The sequence below is a fragment of the Cololabis saira genome, chromosome 24, assembly GCF_033807715.1.
Source record: "Cololabis saira isolate AMF1-May2022 chromosome 24, fColSai1.1, whole genome shotgun sequence".
NCBI classification, from domain to species: Eukaryota; Metazoa; Chordata; class Actinopteri; order Beloniformes; family Belonidae; genus Cololabis; species Cololabis saira.
Window position 1 is genome coordinate 15,288,903 of NC_084610.1, and position 16,788 is coordinate 15,305,690.

Here is a 16,788-nt window from a genome sequence, read left to right on the forward strand (position 1 = left end):
TCTGAACACTAGTCCTCCGGCTGATCTGCCTTTAGCATGAAAACACTTCCTCCTGGGTGCAGAAACATGCAGAACTGGGTCGAGCTACTGACACTGCTGAGGAATTGAGAACGAATGAAGAATTGAAGATGTTCAGGTTCATCCTCGGTGGGCTGAATCACCCAGTTTGCTTTGCAGTGGAGAGGTCACCTGTTGCTGTGTTGTTCAGAGCCCACAACTGTGAGTTGACTGTGACTGACTGTGGGGTTTCACATTACAAGATCTGACAGTGACTTGATCACCCAGGTGGTCTCCACTTCAGGTTATGTGATTAAGACACTTGTTATATATGAACTCTATATAATCAGAACCTCTAAATCCCGCTGCTCCTCCTGGCTCGGTCATCCGGTGAGGACGCCTCCTGGATGCTTCCCTGGTGAGGTCTTTGGGGAGGAGACCTCAGGGCAGGACTAGGGCTGTTCGATTTTGCCCAAAAATAAAATCTCGATTTTTTTCTCTCAAAATCCGATTTTCGATTACGATTACAATTATTTTGTGAATTGACAAAAGGCAAAGAAATGATTTCAAATATGCTGTTTTTTTATTGAAAATTTGCCCCATTTGGCGTTAAGTGCAAACTTTGCTGTTATTAAACAAAAAATTTATGAATAAAGTGCAAAACTCTGTAAAATAAGTGGAAAAAAAGTTTTAAAAAATATGATAAAATAAAAAGTTTTATCTCTGGAAAAAAAAAATCAGCAAATCAGCACTTGCAAACATAAAGTAATTTATATTTCCAATTAAATAAAACAAGACATTTTCTAATTAAACTAAACTGGGTCTTTGCATGCTAAATAATAATGCAACCCATGAAGGAGGTAGAGGTGTGTAATGTCAGTCATTACATTTGCTATTCACATTTGCAAGTTTTTTGCAAGGAACACGAGCCGGTCTACCACATCTGGCTTGAGGGATGCCCGGTGGCATGTTACAACGCCCCCTCCTACACTAAAGAGCCTCTCCGATGGGGCACTTGTCGCAGGTATTGAGAGGTATTTCCATCAATCATGAATATGGTATCAATCAATAATATGGTATCAATATGTGTGCAGACAAGGTTAAAAAAAAAAAAAAAAAAAAAAAAAGTGAAAAATCGATTTTACGATTTTCACGTTTTAACATCGTTCTAATTACATAATCGCGATTACGATTTAAAATCGATTAATCGAACAGCCCTAGGCAGGACACACAGGACACACTGGAGGGACTATTGGCACTTTTCCACTAGCACCTACTCGGCTCTACTCATCTTGGCTCGGCCTGGTTTCTTTTCCATAACAATTCAGCACCTGGAGCAGAAGTAGGAGGTTGGAGTGAAGCTGCTGTGACGTATTTGATTGTGTGATCTAAATGAAGAAGACAACAACACTAAAGATGTAGAGCCTGGAGGAGATGATAGATGTGCTGCTGGGTCTGTGGTTTGTGTTCGATATCAAGTTAAAAAATGAGAGTGAGAGAAGCTTCAAGCAGCAACGCTTTTTAATTTTTTTTAGTTTGTCTCGGCGCTGCTGAAAAGTCAGCTGGAGCCGCGAGCAGCTATGAAGTGACAGAGCTCCTGGTAGATCCTTATCGCCCGTCTACATCCCTTTTTAATTCTCTCCTCAGCACCAGGTTTATGAACATCTGCACCTCAGAGTTGGATCATGAAACAGACTTTTGAGCTACCATCGCCTGTCGAATAAAATGAACAAGAAGCTGCAAGTCGTTCTTTCGCTGATGTCACATCCTGACTCAGACGTCTGACTCCAACCCCCCGACCAATCGGTGGCCTGTAGTGTGATGACGTTAGATACAGCCGACTCAGCCGCTTAGAACCTCGGCAGAGTTACAGAAAAGTATCTACTCTGCACGTTAGACCCCTAGTGGGAAAGAGTGGAGGAGAGTCGAGTCGGGCTGAGTAGGTACTAGTGGAAAAGCACCATAAGTCTCCCGGCTGGCTTGGGAACACCTGGGGATCCCCCAGAGGATCTGGATGAAGTGGTTGTGGAGAGGGAGGTCTGGGCTTCTCTGTTTAGGTTCCTGCCCCCGCGACCCGACCTCGGATAACCAGAGGAACATTGGTTCATTGGGTTCATCACGGTTCCATCTGCAGTCTGAGGACGCCCTACTCCTCCCACCGAGGCACCGCCTCGTCCCTGACCCTCAGCAACGTCTCTAATGAAGGCAACAACGACGCTGCACTGACTGGCAGGATGATACAAGCTTCCCTTGCACTAATACCTGACTGGAGGGGAGGGATGCATCTCAGAAAAAAACACCACTGAAACTGACGCTCATCACAGAGGATTTGGATGAGCATGACGGGGGTGTAATTGCTGCATATTCCAGGCCTAAAAAAAAACCAAAACAGTCTATTCACCTGGTAGTTTAGTTAGAAGTCACCTTGATGTGTTGGTACTTATTCCATCTGAGCCAGTCATTAATTCACGAGTGCTTCACCGCATCCCACCATCCCTCCTGTTGCTGTAATGTCTCTCCCCAGATTTTTTGGTGTTGTCATACTGGATAAACTGCAAAATGAAGAAAGCATCCTAACCCACATTAAAAATAGCCTCGCATCCGAGTTGTTTTTTTTTCTCCTTTCCCTCAAAAAGTCATCTCTCAAGCGATTTGATGCATCGCAGACATTTAAGGAGCACGGACCCGCAGTCTGCCGGGTCATTACGACTTCCCTCCCAGACTCTTGCGAGATACGATCTCGGCTGTCAGAGATATCACCTAAAGCCAGCTCAACTTTTCCCAACTTTGTAAGCGACGTTGTGCAGCAACAGTAGGTGGCTGCGCTCCCGCTCTCTCTCCTTCTCCCTCTCTCTCTCAGCTTGACAGGTGAGAATTATACTGTGTCCTTGTCATCTGCAGAGCGAGAGAGAGAGACGATATTCTCCCAGCAGTTGCTATTTCAGACTCTGGCAAGCTTGCCTCCATCTTCCGCTATCTTCCGACTTCATCTGGTGAAATCTGTGACGCTGCTCACAAGTATTATGTCAGCAGCACGCGCCGCCGACTGATACTGACAGGAAGGGAAATAAAGCAATGAATGGATTTTAGCTTCAGGAGCTTCGTTTTCAACCGTGTCACGGTGGCAGTTTTGCACTTTTACAAAAACGAAAGCAGCCACCAAAGCCAGTAAAGATGTAATTGCCTTTGTTACTTTATTAAGAAGACGATTCATTTTACTTGGATGGAAATCTTCTGCAGCTCCTACTCATGTCTCTTGGATCAAATCTATTTCAAACTGTATAAAGTTGGAAAAAATAAGGTGCACAGACACATTTTACACTACATGGGCCACTTTTTTCTCGTATATTAAGAGGCTTGATTTCCCGGTGGTTCCAGAGAATGTAATTTTATACATATATATATATATATATATATATATATATATATATATATATATATATATATATATATATATGTATGTATATATGTACCGTATGTATGTTTTACTTGCTTTCACCCTGCAGGATGGATGTGAAGATAAGACACAGTCTAGTTAGAAACATGAGGAGCGTCTATATGGTGAATAGTCACTGTATTATCTGGTCCATCTGTATGTAACTTAGTCAAGGCGTACTGTTGATGTGTTGTTGTTTTTTGTGTGTGTTTCTTTGTTTCAGTACTATCTTTGTTAATGTCCTTTACCTATGCATTATAATTCATGAGTGCATTTATACTAGGCCTGTGTTAAAAAAGATTTCGTGTGAGCAAAATGTTATTAATTCCTAAAAATCGATTCGTATGTCTAAAGATCGATTTTTTTTCATCATTACATTTTTTTGTTTATGCCCAAAAAAGGAATGTTTTGTTGGACACGAGAATAACTGGTGCCATGTTTTTACCTTTAAATATGTTTAAAGGTATGAAAACATTAAACTTTTCAGTTATAATTGCATAAATTGTCTATATTGCATTGCTTTATATACTGTCTTGGGGTTACATTTGCAGAAAATGCTAAAAACCAAATTCTCAAAAATTAAAAACCGAAAATGGAAAAAATTAAAACGGAATGTGGGAAAAAATAAAACAGATTTCATCTGTCTCTGTTTGCTGCCCTGGATCTGTTTGATAATTCTGACCCACGATGTTTCTGAAAGCAGTTCTATCAGCATTCTGGGAGGTGATTGGTCCTTACAGCATCATTAGCTGCCGATACTTGCTGCTGAATCTCAATATAATACTAGTATTAATATGTTGCAGAACTACACAGTCATATAATTCATGCAACAGCTCAAAAAACAGTTTTAATAACACTAACCCAAATCAATATCGGAATCAAATCAAGTTTTGACATTTGAATCGATCCCCAGCCCTGATTTATACTGTTAATGTTTGTCGTGCCAAAAATTCAATAAAAATACTTGGAAAAAAAAAAACAAAAGAACAAAAGCAGCCAGTACAATAGTGTGTGTGTGTGTGTGTGTGTGTGTGTGTGTGTGTGTGTGTGTGGGGTCAGGTTGTGCTTTGACCTTACCTGGCTTGGGTGCCGAGGACGACCGAGGAAACTCACACATCTCGCAGTAGGGCAGCAGGCTGCTGTTGCAGTAGGTGCAGGCCCTGCAGCTCCAGGTCGGGGGGCCGGCGGGGCCGGCGGGGCCGGCGGGGCCGGCGGGGCCGGCGGGGCCGCTGCTCCCCGCCACCGACCTCCTCCTCCCCCGACTGGGAGCCCTGGGAGCCGGGCTGGCCCTGGGAGCCGGACTGGCCCTGGGAGCCGGGCTGGCCCGCGGCGTGCGCAGCCTCTTGGACTTGGGGGAGAAGTCCTGGTCGGGCGAGTCGGGAGCCCGGCCCTGGGAACCTTCTTCCCTCTCCTCGCTGTTTTCAAGGTCTGCCTTCGTCTCTGAGGATGCTGCTCCGTCTCCCGTTCTCTTCCTCTTCTTCTCTTTGCTGCCGCTCGGGGAGAAGAAGGAACGGATGTCGTGCTGCTTCTCTTTCTCAAACTGGGAAAAACAACTTCCAGTTAGTTCTGGGTCTACAGTACCTGCGAAGAGGCAAAGCCTCCACCACAAACACCCTCTCCTGCTCACGCTCTTTTCTCCAAAACTTCTGATAGTAACTTAATTAAAGAAAGAACTACAAAGATCACAGTTTCTCTCCTCATAACATCAAACGCCACCTCACGCAGACCTGTTGCTAAATCTGAGTATCAGAGAGATGAAAACAGTTTCATATCAAAAGATCATCGTTCAAATAAAACATCATTCACCTTCCTGGTTTTTACACGTTCATTATTCACATTAAACCCCCAAATCTGACCTCACGACTGCAATAAGTAGCTCCAAAATCTTATTCTGATTCTTGCACAGATCACAGATCCAACCATGCAACCAAACTTTAGCTCAAAAATAAAAATAAAGAACCTGCTTCAGGAATCTTGAATGAGCTCATTAACATAACTAAATAATCAGGTCATAATGTGAATGTAAAACAGCAATAAATCCTCTCTTTTAGACTAAAAAACACCCTCAAAGATGAAGTTTGAAAGATAGTATTTGACATGAGATTATAGTCATTATTGTTGTAAAATGCTTCTATCTTGTTATTTTTCTTACTGGTAAAAGCTCCGTGTCACCAGGACATACCAGCTCTAGGTTTTCTACATTTTAATTATTTAATTATCAAAGTATTAATCTAGTATTAATTTGGGATTTTTATGCCAATCTAGGAAACTCCACAGTTTCATGTCATCAGATGCTCACTGAAACCCAGACACCAGCTCAAACACTTTAAGCAAACTATTAACATAAAATAATTCAAATTGTTAGTAAAGAAACAACTCTTGAATAGATACATATAAAACTTAATTATTAAACAAATAAATAAATAAATAATGTAGATAGTATATGGGTACATATATATATATATATGTATATATATATATATATATATATATATATATATATATATATATATATATATATATATATATAATATAAATAAATGAATATTTATTAAAATGGCTATTGGTGCAAACTATGATAACTATACATTGTTTGAATTTGTTGATGTTATAAAATGTATGAATATGTATTGTTTTTATTTATATCTAAATGTTAAACGGAATGACTTTTTACTTTTTCTTTATTTTCTGTTTTTCCTTTCTTTTTTTTTATATGCTACCTCTTTAGGTTTGCTTTTCATTTTTGTTGTAACGTACTGTGTATTATGTGTCGGACCCCAGGTAGAATAGTTGCAGTTTTGCTGTAGCTAATGGGGATCCAAATAAAACTATAAACCAGCTGGAAACAGAGGGGATTCTGGGGTTTCTGCTGGTCTCAGACCTCTCACATCACCCTCCCATCACTGCACTTCCCCTCATGTGTTACATCTGAAAACACTCATCATCCTGCCGACTGACATGGGTGAAGAACACGTCGTCTTCCACGGTCCCCGCGTCTCCCTGCAGCGGTAACGCCATCTCACTGGGTGTCCACGCGTTGGCGAAGCTCAGGAACTCCCACTTCTCCCTGTCGCCCTCATCGGCCTTCAGGCGCGCCGTCCTGCCGTTCAGGGTGCTGCCAGTCACTCCCTCCTGCAGGGAGAGGGACATGATTTGCACCCTGCACGTGCACATGCTCCCCTTTACGGAAGAGTGTTAGGGCCATGCAGGAGAAAAAACATTTGAGAGGGAAGATTTGTTTTTATTGTGCACGTCGAGAAAAAAGTCGAAATGTCGAGAAAAAAGTCGAAATGTCGAGATTAATGTTGAAATACAATTTCGAGAAAAAAGTCAAAATGTTGAGATAAATGTTGAAATACAATTTCGAGAAAAAAGTCGAAATGTCGAGAAAAAAGTTGAAATGTCGAGAAAAAAGTCGAAATGTTGAGATAAATGTTGAAATACAATTTTGTGAATAGTTGAAATTTCGAGAATAAAGTTGAAATACAATTTTGAGAAAAAAGTCGAAATGTTGAGATTAATGTTGAAATACAATTTCGTGAATAAAGTTGAAATTTCGAGAATAAAGTCGAAATACAATTTTGAGAAAAAAGTCGAAATGTTGAGATTAATGTTGAAATACAATTTCGTGAATACGGTAGTCAAAATTTCGTGAATAAAGTCGAAATTTCGAGAACAAAGTTGAAATACAATTTTGAGTAAAAAGTCAAAATGTCGAGATTAATGTTGAAATACAATTTCGTGAATAGTCGAAATTTCGTGAATGAAGTCGAAATTTCGAAAATAAAGTTGAAATACAATTTTGTGAAGAAAGTCAAAATTTCGTGAATAAAGTTGAAATTTCGAGAATAAAGTTGAAATACAATTTTGTGAATAAACTTACTTACTTACTTCGGCCCATTGCTCATGACTGAGCATAGGCCAACCACAACAGTCCGCCATTGCACTCTGTTCTGGGCTGATCTTGCTGCTCCACTCCAGTTCGTGTCCAGACTTTTTCCAGCCTCCAGCTGTTGCGAGGCCGACCTCTCTTCCTCTTTCCTTGTGGATTCCAAGTCAGAGTGGGTCTCGTGATGCTGGATTCTGGCTTCCTGAGAGTGTGTCCTATCCAACGCCACTTCCTCTGACGGATTTGTTTGTCCACCGGGTCCTGTCCTGCCCTCTCCCACAGCTCTTCATTCCTGATCTTGTCTGGCCTATTTATGTTGTAGAGTCGCCTTATGCAGGAGTTGATGAAGGTCTGGATCTTTTTCAACATTTTCTTTGTTGTTCTCCATGTTTCGCATCCATAGAGTAGTACTGTCTTCACGTTAGCTGTGAAGAGTCTAAGTTTGGTTTTTATACTTATCTCCTTAGATGCCCAGATGTTTTTCAACATGATAAATGCAGTTCTTGCTTTGCCAATTATAGCTGTAACATCCCTGTCAGTACCCCCCTGCTGGTCGATGATGCTTCCCAAGTACACAAAGGATTCCACCTCCTTGATGGGCTCACCGCTGACAATGACCGGTGCGTTGGCAGTGGTGTTGATCTTCATCAGTTCTGTCTTTTTCCTGTTAATCTTTAGACCGGTTGCTGCTGACGTGATCTCTAGGTTAGTAGTCTTGTCCTGCATCTGGGTGTGGGTGTGTGACAAGATTGCCAGATCATCAGCAAAGTCGAGATCATCTAGCTCAGGGGTCGGCAACCCAAAATGTTGAAAGAACCATATTGGACAAAAAACACAAAAAACAAATATGTCTGGAGCCGCAAAAAATCTTGTATTAGAACGAAGGCAAATGGCGGATGTGAAATGTCGAGAAAAAAGTCAGAATGTCGAGAAAAAATTCAAAATGTTGAGAAAAAATTCAAAATGTTGAGAAAAAAGTCAGAATGTCGAGAAAAAATTTGAAATGTTGAGAAAAAAGTTGAAATGTCGAGATTAATGTTGAAGTACAATCTCAAGAAAAAAGTCGAAATGTCGAGAAAAAAGTCAGAATGTCGAGAAAAAAGTCAGAATGTCGAGAAAAAATTCAAAATGTTGAGAAAAAATTCAAAATGTTGAGAAAAAAGTCAAAATGTCGAGAAAAAAGTCAAAATGTCGAGAAAAAAGTCAGAATGTCGAGAAAAAATTTGAAATGTCGAGAAAAAAGTTGAAATGTCGAGATTAATGTTGAAGTACAATCTCAAGAAAAAAGTCGAAATGTCGAGAAAAAAGTCAAAATGTCGAGAAAAAAGTCGAAATGTCGAGAAAAGTCAAGATTTCGAGAAAAAAGTCAAAATGTCGAGATTAATGTTGAAGTACAATCCTGAGAAAAAAGTTGAAATGTCGAGATTAAAAAGGAAAGGAAAAAAGAAGAAAAAAAGGAAAAAAAGGAGAAAAAAGAAAAAATAAGAAAAAAAGAAAAAGAAAGAGGGAAAAAAAAGAAGAAAAAAAAGGTCAAACATTTTTGAAAAAGCTCCAGGAGCCACTAGGGAGGCGCTAAAGAGCCGCATGCGGCTCTAGAGCCGCGGGTTGAAGATCCCTGACCTAGCTGACTCCATAGTGTCCACTGTCTCCCATTGTTTTTGCCTGTTGTTGTTGGTCTTCATGATCCAGTCGATGACCAGGAGAAACAGAAAGGGTGACAATAGGCAACCCTGTCGGACTCCGGTGTTTACATTGATCCTTTCTGACAGTATGGATGACTCCACAGTCCATGTCTTTGTAAATACATTGGATCAGGGTGATGATCTTTCCTGGAAGTCCATAGTGCCTGAGCAGCTTCCACAAAGTACTTCTGTCAACGCTGTCAAAGGCCTTTACATAGTCTATGAAGTTGATGTAAAGGGGAGAGTTCCATTCCAGCGACTGCTCCACTATGATGCGTAAGCTGGCGATTTGGTTTTTTGAAATTGTACTTCAACATTATGACTCGACATTTCAACTTTTTTCCTCAACATTTTGACTTTTTTCTCGAAATTGTACTTCAACGTTAATCTCGACATTTTGACTTTTTTCCTCGACATTTCGACTTTTTTCTCGAAATTGTACTTCAACATTAATCCCGACATTTCGCCTTTTTTCTTGACATTTTGACTTTTTTCTCGAAAGTGCATAATGAAAAAAATCTTCCTCCTCTAAAATATTATTTTTACATTTCTCCTGCCTGGCCCTAATACTCTTCCGTACCGCTTCGAGCAGGACAAGAGCCAAACTAACAGCAAACACGTTTTAGGGTTTAGATTTCTCTCATTAAAGATGAACGCCTAAGCTGCTTTGCATAAATTAGCCTCAGCGTGCGGTCGGTGTCACCCGGAGTACCTTCCTGTTGAGCATGGACCACATGACCGTGTCGAAGGTGCCCTTGGCGATGAGGTAGTGCACGTTGACGGAGGCCGTCTGCCCGATGCGGTGGGCGCGGTCTTCAGCCTGCTTGATGTGTCCGGGGTTCCAGTAGAGCTCGGCGAAGACCACGTGGCTGGCGGCGGTGAAGGTCAGACCCTGCAGCGACACACACACACATACAGAGCACGCACACCTCCTGTAATTCAACCTCCTCAGATTCACCACTTCAGCCCACATTCAATAAAATCTCATTTGGTGAAATCCTTTTTAATAACGGACTATTATTGCCTAATTGCCACGTGGGCGCGTGGAGCACCCACTTCTCCTGACGGGAACACATTACACTCCCGCACCTGCCAGACAACTCACAATAATTGATATCAGTGAGTTTGCAAGTTTAACATGTTTTCAACATTTTCACCTATAATTGACTTTTTATAGACAATAAAAGCCATCTTTTTTTAGTTATGTGCCCACGCGGCATCCATCAAGCCAATCGGTTGTTGTTTTTTATTTTTATTGGTCCCATTTTACAACCAAAGTGAGCTGAGGCGTCTGTCTGTACCTGGCCGGCTGCTTGGATGCTGAGGACGGCCACCCGGGTGTCCGGGTCGTTCTGGAACCGGTGGACCAGCTGGATCCGCTCCGACGACGGCACGCTGCCGTCGATCCGGATGTAAGCGACCTGTCGGACCAGAGGACACACGTCACAGCGTCTAACTACCAGATTAGCTAAAACAGTTAGATATTACACTTAAAGGGAAAGTTCGGTTTTTTACAACCTGGACCTTATTTCTGGCATTTTTTTATGGTTGTATACTCACCCAGAGGGGTTTGGTGTCATTTGGAGTCCTTCGGAAGATATTAGGAGTTTTTTGCGAGCCTCTTCTCCATATAACGGTAGCGCATAGGGCACTCGCGGGACACAGACGATGCAGCGTCTAAATAACACATGATTGCCGCGAAACTCTTCATTTCTTTTATGAATCACTAGATCTGCTTCCAGGACCTGTTGTAACATTGTGGCGCTGTCTGTGTAATAAATAAAATAAATAAATCCGTTTGTAAACAAGACCTCTGAACTCATGACGTCATCTCTGTGCGCGCGTCCCAGACACAGCTCCGTATAACGGCTGGAGTTCACTACTGTTAGTTTACTGTTAGTTATTTGAAACATGTCTGAATATTTGTCAAATTCTGAGGTTGTGGACGACGACTTTGAATATGATGGACGTCCTTACCGTTTTGAGCCGGAGTATACGGCTGAAGAGCTCACTGAACGGAGGACAGAGTGCGCGCACAGAGATGACGTCATGAGTTCAGAGGTCTTGTTTACAAACGGATTTATTTATTTTATTTATTACACAGACAGCGCCACAATGTTACAACAGGTCCTGGAAGCAGATCTAGTGATTCATAAAAGAAATGAAGAGTTTCGCGGCAATCATGTGTTATTTAGACGCTGCATCGTCTGTGTCCCGCGGTGCCCCGTTCACTACCATTATATGGAGAAGAGGCTCGCAAAAAAACTCCTAATATCTTCCGAAGGACTCCAAATGACACCAAACCCCTCTGGGTGAGTATACGACCATAAAAAATGCCAGAAATAAGGTCCAGGTTGTAAAAAACCGAACTTTCCCTTTAAAAGCCGACGGAGATCAAAACAGCTAATAACAGAATCATCATAAAAATAAAGAGATGAATGAACAACCTATTTATTCAGCAATGTCTTTCTTATCCAGCTACTGTAAAAGTTATTGTTATTAGATAAGAGCCAAAATAATTAACTCCATTAAGCTAACTACATCAACCCTCTGATGTACCGGACCGCTTCAGTTCAGGTTCATTTACTTTATTTCTCGGGGGCAGAGAATTAGACAGCAAAGGTCATCTCAGGGAAATTAGATAAAAGTTTGATTGATTTATTCCAATTAAATCAAGTTTGTCATAATTCATTTGTATTTGTAATAAAATGTATTTAAATTGATTATTAACAAATATAAGTGGAGCCAAAGCAAAACTGGGGTTCCTGCAGGAGTGGTGCGCAAACCCCTTTGAACAAAGATGAGGTAAATATCTCTGTGAAACTCAATTTTTTCTTTTAAATCTAAAACTTGAAATTGAAAACTCAGGTTGATGAATATGGAGAAAAATCCCTTCCCTAAGACCCGTGCTAACGTCTTTTTCCTGGCACTATGTTACCACACACACAGACGCTCCAAACAAAGAAACTACAAAAAGAGTCTGCTTTTCTGGGCAAGCTAACGATTACTAGCGATCAATTAATCCGTTGCATTTGATTGGCAGCAGCTGGCTGAAACTCACCATCTCCGTTCCCGTGGAAACGCTCATTTAGTCACATCTAGTTTCTCCTGAGTAACAGCAGGACGCATGTCGTGAGGTGTGATCAGAGCAGTTTTTTAAACATATGTACAAACATAAACCTTTAAAAGTTTATTCCACAGATGATTGTAGCTGAGTGATGAAATACGTCTGTCTGAGCCCACGCTGAGGAGAAATGAAGCTCGGATCATAAAAGACGGTTTTGTCTGCCACTGTCACAGATTTGTTGGGAGGACACAGCACAGATCCTTTTATGAAGATCTGTTGTCCACTTTAGATGTTAATAATTGAATGAATGAGCCACAGAAAAACCCAAAGGCGGCGAGCTGCGGTGAATTGGGCGTCCTGGATAAAATGACACGCTATTGTTACAAAGATGTTCATTAAACCTGAACCTGAACGCGACATTCAGCGAGCATCTAAATGCACATCAGCCCTTTTGGTTTGGATCCATGGGTCCTGCGGGGCGGCCCGGCGGCAGCGGTGGGACGGCGCGTTCACACTGTGTGACTGAATGACTGATTTTTCTGAAAGAGCTGAGAGGTTTGTTTGATTTTTCCTGCAAAAATAAAAAGGTCAGACGAACGCGGTCGCTCTGTGGGAGTCGAGCTCGGGACAAGATCTGGAGGTCGACTGTTTATTTTGTTTCATAGCTGCAAATGCATCACTTTAAAACACTGCAAACATCATTACGGCGGACAACTCCGTCAGCCAGGTGAGGTAGGGGAACGCGTGAACCATGGAGACGGCGATACCGCCGTGATTGGAGAACTAATTTGCCTCAGCCGAGCCTTCATCACACCGCGCGGCCTGTCGCTGCTTTTTTTAGCTCGTCTCTGTTAATTGGAGAGCGCCAACGCAGCAGCGAGCGAGGAGCGTCTCAAGGAGGAACGTGTTATCACACGTCGCGCCGTCACATCGAATTCGAATGACAACTTTCTCGACCGCTGCCGCGTGCGCACACAAACACACTCGAAAGTGTTGCTTGGCGCCAAAGCGGAGAACAACAACCCCCCAAAAACATTTGCTTGTAACGAGTTGGAGAAAAACTTTACTTTGCGAGTTCTGCTGAGCTGACATCATCCAAGAACGATTAAAACCACGTTGTGGGTTAATCATTTAAATATTGCACCTGTATTTGACGGCACGTCTGAGTTTTACTCAAAAGCAAGAGGAGGATAGTAATTCATGACTATTAACATCTGCTCTAAGTGCAAGCCAACTAGCGGGCGTGGAGATAATCACTCTGTCAAAGCTGATCACAGCCTGGACGCGGGCCTGACTCATAATTGCTACCAGGCTGCTGGTGGAGGAATAAAAGTACAACACGGGGGCAATTATCAGGAGAAAGGAGTGAAATATGAATACACTTACATTTATTTAGTCTTTCCTGGTTGGTTGTGAACGGCAGTAAAGTCTCTGGAGGTAGATGGTGTTTTGTCTTAAATAGCAGTCATATAAAATAAGTCTTGTTGCAAAGTGATTTTTAGCGTCAGGCTGAAACAAACTCAGCTCTTTGATAGCAGCTTTCTATGAATGGCTTCTTGTCAATTTGTCAAAGGAACTGAAGTAAACATATTTTTTTGCATTTGGTTTATTCATCTGGAGCTTTTACCTCCACGGAAAACCTCTGAAAACGCTGAGCTCTTGTCCGTTTTACCAAGTTTAAGCCAAAACCGTCTAAACGAGGCCGCTGGTGTGCTTGTTGACTGTATCCTGGTATTGTGAGAAGATCAGTACTTGAGTTTATACCCGTTTCCTAAACGATACAGATGTCTGCTTTGGTCTGAAGCGTCAATGTAACATCCAGAAGATCTACAAGGAGGTCTGTGTTTGCTTTTTTGGACGCAACAGTCTTGGCGTTGGATAAACCGAACTACCGAGCAACTTCAGATCTAGTCGTGTGGGAGGTTTCATGTCCTCAAAACTATGGATTTAGCGACATATGGCTTGTAGTTGATGTGAAGTTATTAGTCGTCGTGTGTCCAAAATTAGACTAAAACGTCTTGCCAAGCCTTTCACACAGGAAGTGATGTCATGTGTTGGAGTTAGCAACAGTGACTAAGAGGGGCGGGGCCTACTATGTGCTTATGCTAGTGAAACGAGCAGTAAATGTGCAAGACTACAGACCAATTACTCCAATGAGGTGCTAACTGGGGCCAGTTCTAGCACACCACGAGTCCAACTGATGACACTACTTTGGAGGTGCTGTTTTGAACTATTTTGATTGATAAAAGACACAGCAGTTTAAGGTTGCAGTTCATAAGAAGCATCAGTTGATGTAAACCATGTTTTGCAATTCTGAAGGGGTTTCATCTGCATGAGGCATTCAGTCATCAGTCCAGTTGGACTAAATGTCTAGAAATGGAGACAGTTGGATGCTATGGCTACTGCTGTCAACCAGTGTTAGTAATCAGTTTGCTTCTCGCCTACTTGCTCTCCTCTTATAGATGATATTTTTCATCAGAATTGAATTCCTAATAAATAAAGCTATTCTAATACATGTTTTTCTGTTTCTACATTATCAGGCAGCGCATTGAGTCAGACATAGCAACTGAAATACGACCCGAGGACAACGCGTGAAGCTGGAGGGACTTTACAAATGTCATATTGTTTTATAAAATCATCTTTTAAGTGTGTGTGTTTGTATTTCTTTTGTAACTGGGAGTGAAGTGCAGCTCACGGCCAGTCTGCAGCCGCCGCGCCGGTCAGGCTGCAGCGTCACCAGACTCTTCAGCCATAGTTTTTCCAATATGTTATTACATTTAACACAAGTTGCTTGAACATGACAGTTTTTGTTTTGTTTTGTTTTTTTTATATCTTGGCAAAGTGGCTACACCTCCAAATCTAAATGTTTTGTTTTTTAAATTAATGAGTTATTAGTAGGGCTGGGGATCGATTCAAATGTCAAGAATTGATTCGATTCCGATTCTTAAGATTCAGAATCGATGATCAAGATTTGATTCGATTCAGATATTGATTTGGGTTAGTGTTATTAAAATAACTGTAGTTATGCAACATATTAATATTAGTATTATATTGAGATTCAACAGCAAGTATTGGCAGCTAATGATGCTGTAAGGACCAATCACCTCCCAGAATGCTGATAGAACTGCTTTCAGAAACATCATGTGGGTCAGAATTATCAAAACAGATCCAGGGAGGAAACAGAGACGGATGAAATCAGTTTTATTTTTTCCCACATTCCGTTTAAAATTTTTAGATTTTTGGTCTATTTCGGTTTTAAATTTTTGAGAATTTGGTTTTTAGCATTTTATGCAAATGTAACCCCAAGACTATATAAAGTAATGAAATATAGACATTTTATGCAATTATAACTGAAAACCTTAATGTTTTCATACCTTTAAACATATTTAAAGGCAAAAACATGGAAGTAGTTATTCTCATGCCCAACAAAACATTCCTTTTTTGAGCATAAACAAAAAAATACCACAGGCCTAGTTATTAGGTTATTAAATTAGGGGTTTGTTTGTTTTTTAAGCATCTGTGTCGTGTCTCAGCATCCAGTATTTCAGTCTGTAGGTCTTAGTGTGCTTTAGTGTGCTTGGAATTGAAAAACAAACTGTTAATACATTTGTTTGATGCATGTGTCAGCAGTGCCTTGCTTACAGGCCCTAGGACGGCCCTGCGATGCCCCCGACCTTACCTTGGCCTCCACGACGGCCTCGGTGCAGGCTTGCAGCATGGTGAGGTGGTGAGCGAACACCAGGAACTTCAGCTGCTCTGCCTCCAGCATCATCTTAATGTAGTCCTTCACAGCTCCCGCCTGCCCGCACACAAACACACAAACACAGACGCACACACGTGTGCCAAAATAGACACAGATGAAAGCAGAGCCAGTGAATCCATCACTCCACCGGTCGACCTCACACCGAGGAACCAGCGAGATCAGTGAAGAAGTCAATTAATCACCGCGGCATCCTTTCTGAGCGATCGATCGCTATTGAATGCCGGGGATCCAGACTTTAAAAGGAGAGAGCACACACAGCAGCTGGGGGGCATTTGTCAGCTCGCAGATAGTGAGAGGAAATCAATAACTCGCAACTTGGCGATATGATTGGTGTGTGTGCTCGTGGGATTTCAGGGACACAAGATACAAGAGAAGCCACTTTAAACAATATATTGTATTTTTTGAGTATTAGACTACAATATATTATTTATTTATTATGCAAACATGTGACAGGTGTATGGAAGAGTATTAGGGCCAGGGAGGAGAAAAATAAAAATAATATTTTAGATGGAGGAAGATTTTTTTTTCCATTATGCACTTCAAGAAAAAAGTCGAAATGTCGAGAAAAAAGTCGAAATGTCGAGTGGGCCAGAGAAATTTTGACTTTTTTCTCAACATTTCGCCTTTTTCCTCGAAATTGTACTTCAACATTATTCTCGACATTTCGACTTTTTTCTCAACATTTCGACTTTTTTCACGAAATTGTATTTCAACATTATTATTGACATTTCGACTTTATTCTTGAAATTGTATTTCAACATTAATCTCGACATTTCAACTTATTTCTCGATTTCTTTTTCCATTATGCACTTCGACAAAAAGTCGAAATGTTGAGAAAAAAGTCGAAATGTCGAGAATAATATTGAAGTACAATTTCGAGAAAAAAGAAATGTTGAGAAAAAAGTCAAAATGTCGAGAAAAAAGTCGAAATGTCGAGATTAATGTTGAAATACA

At 41.3% G+C, this 16,788-nt stretch overlaps 1 protein-coding gene across 1 annotated transcript in view; it reads right to left on the reverse strand.

Moving 5' to 3' along the window:
• The window catches only part of zranb3 (zinc finger, RAN-binding domain containing 3), a 141,877-nt gene that overhangs the window by 69,025 nt on the left and 56,064 nt on the right, over positions 1-16,788 (reverse strand). The window contains exons 9-13 of the mRNA XM_061715461.1: positions 15,751-15,870; positions 10,306-10,425; positions 9,717-9,896; positions 6,392-6,565; positions 4,511-4,973 (exon numbers count right to left, since the gene is read on the reverse strand). Coding sequence (XP_061571445.1) covers positions 4,511-4,973; positions 6,392-6,565; positions 9,717-9,896; positions 10,306-10,425; positions 15,751-15,870 — 1,057 coding nt within the window. The remainder of the gene's footprint in view (positions 1-4,510; positions 4,974-6,391; positions 6,566-9,716; positions 9,897-10,305; positions 10,426-15,750; positions 15,871-16,788) is intronic.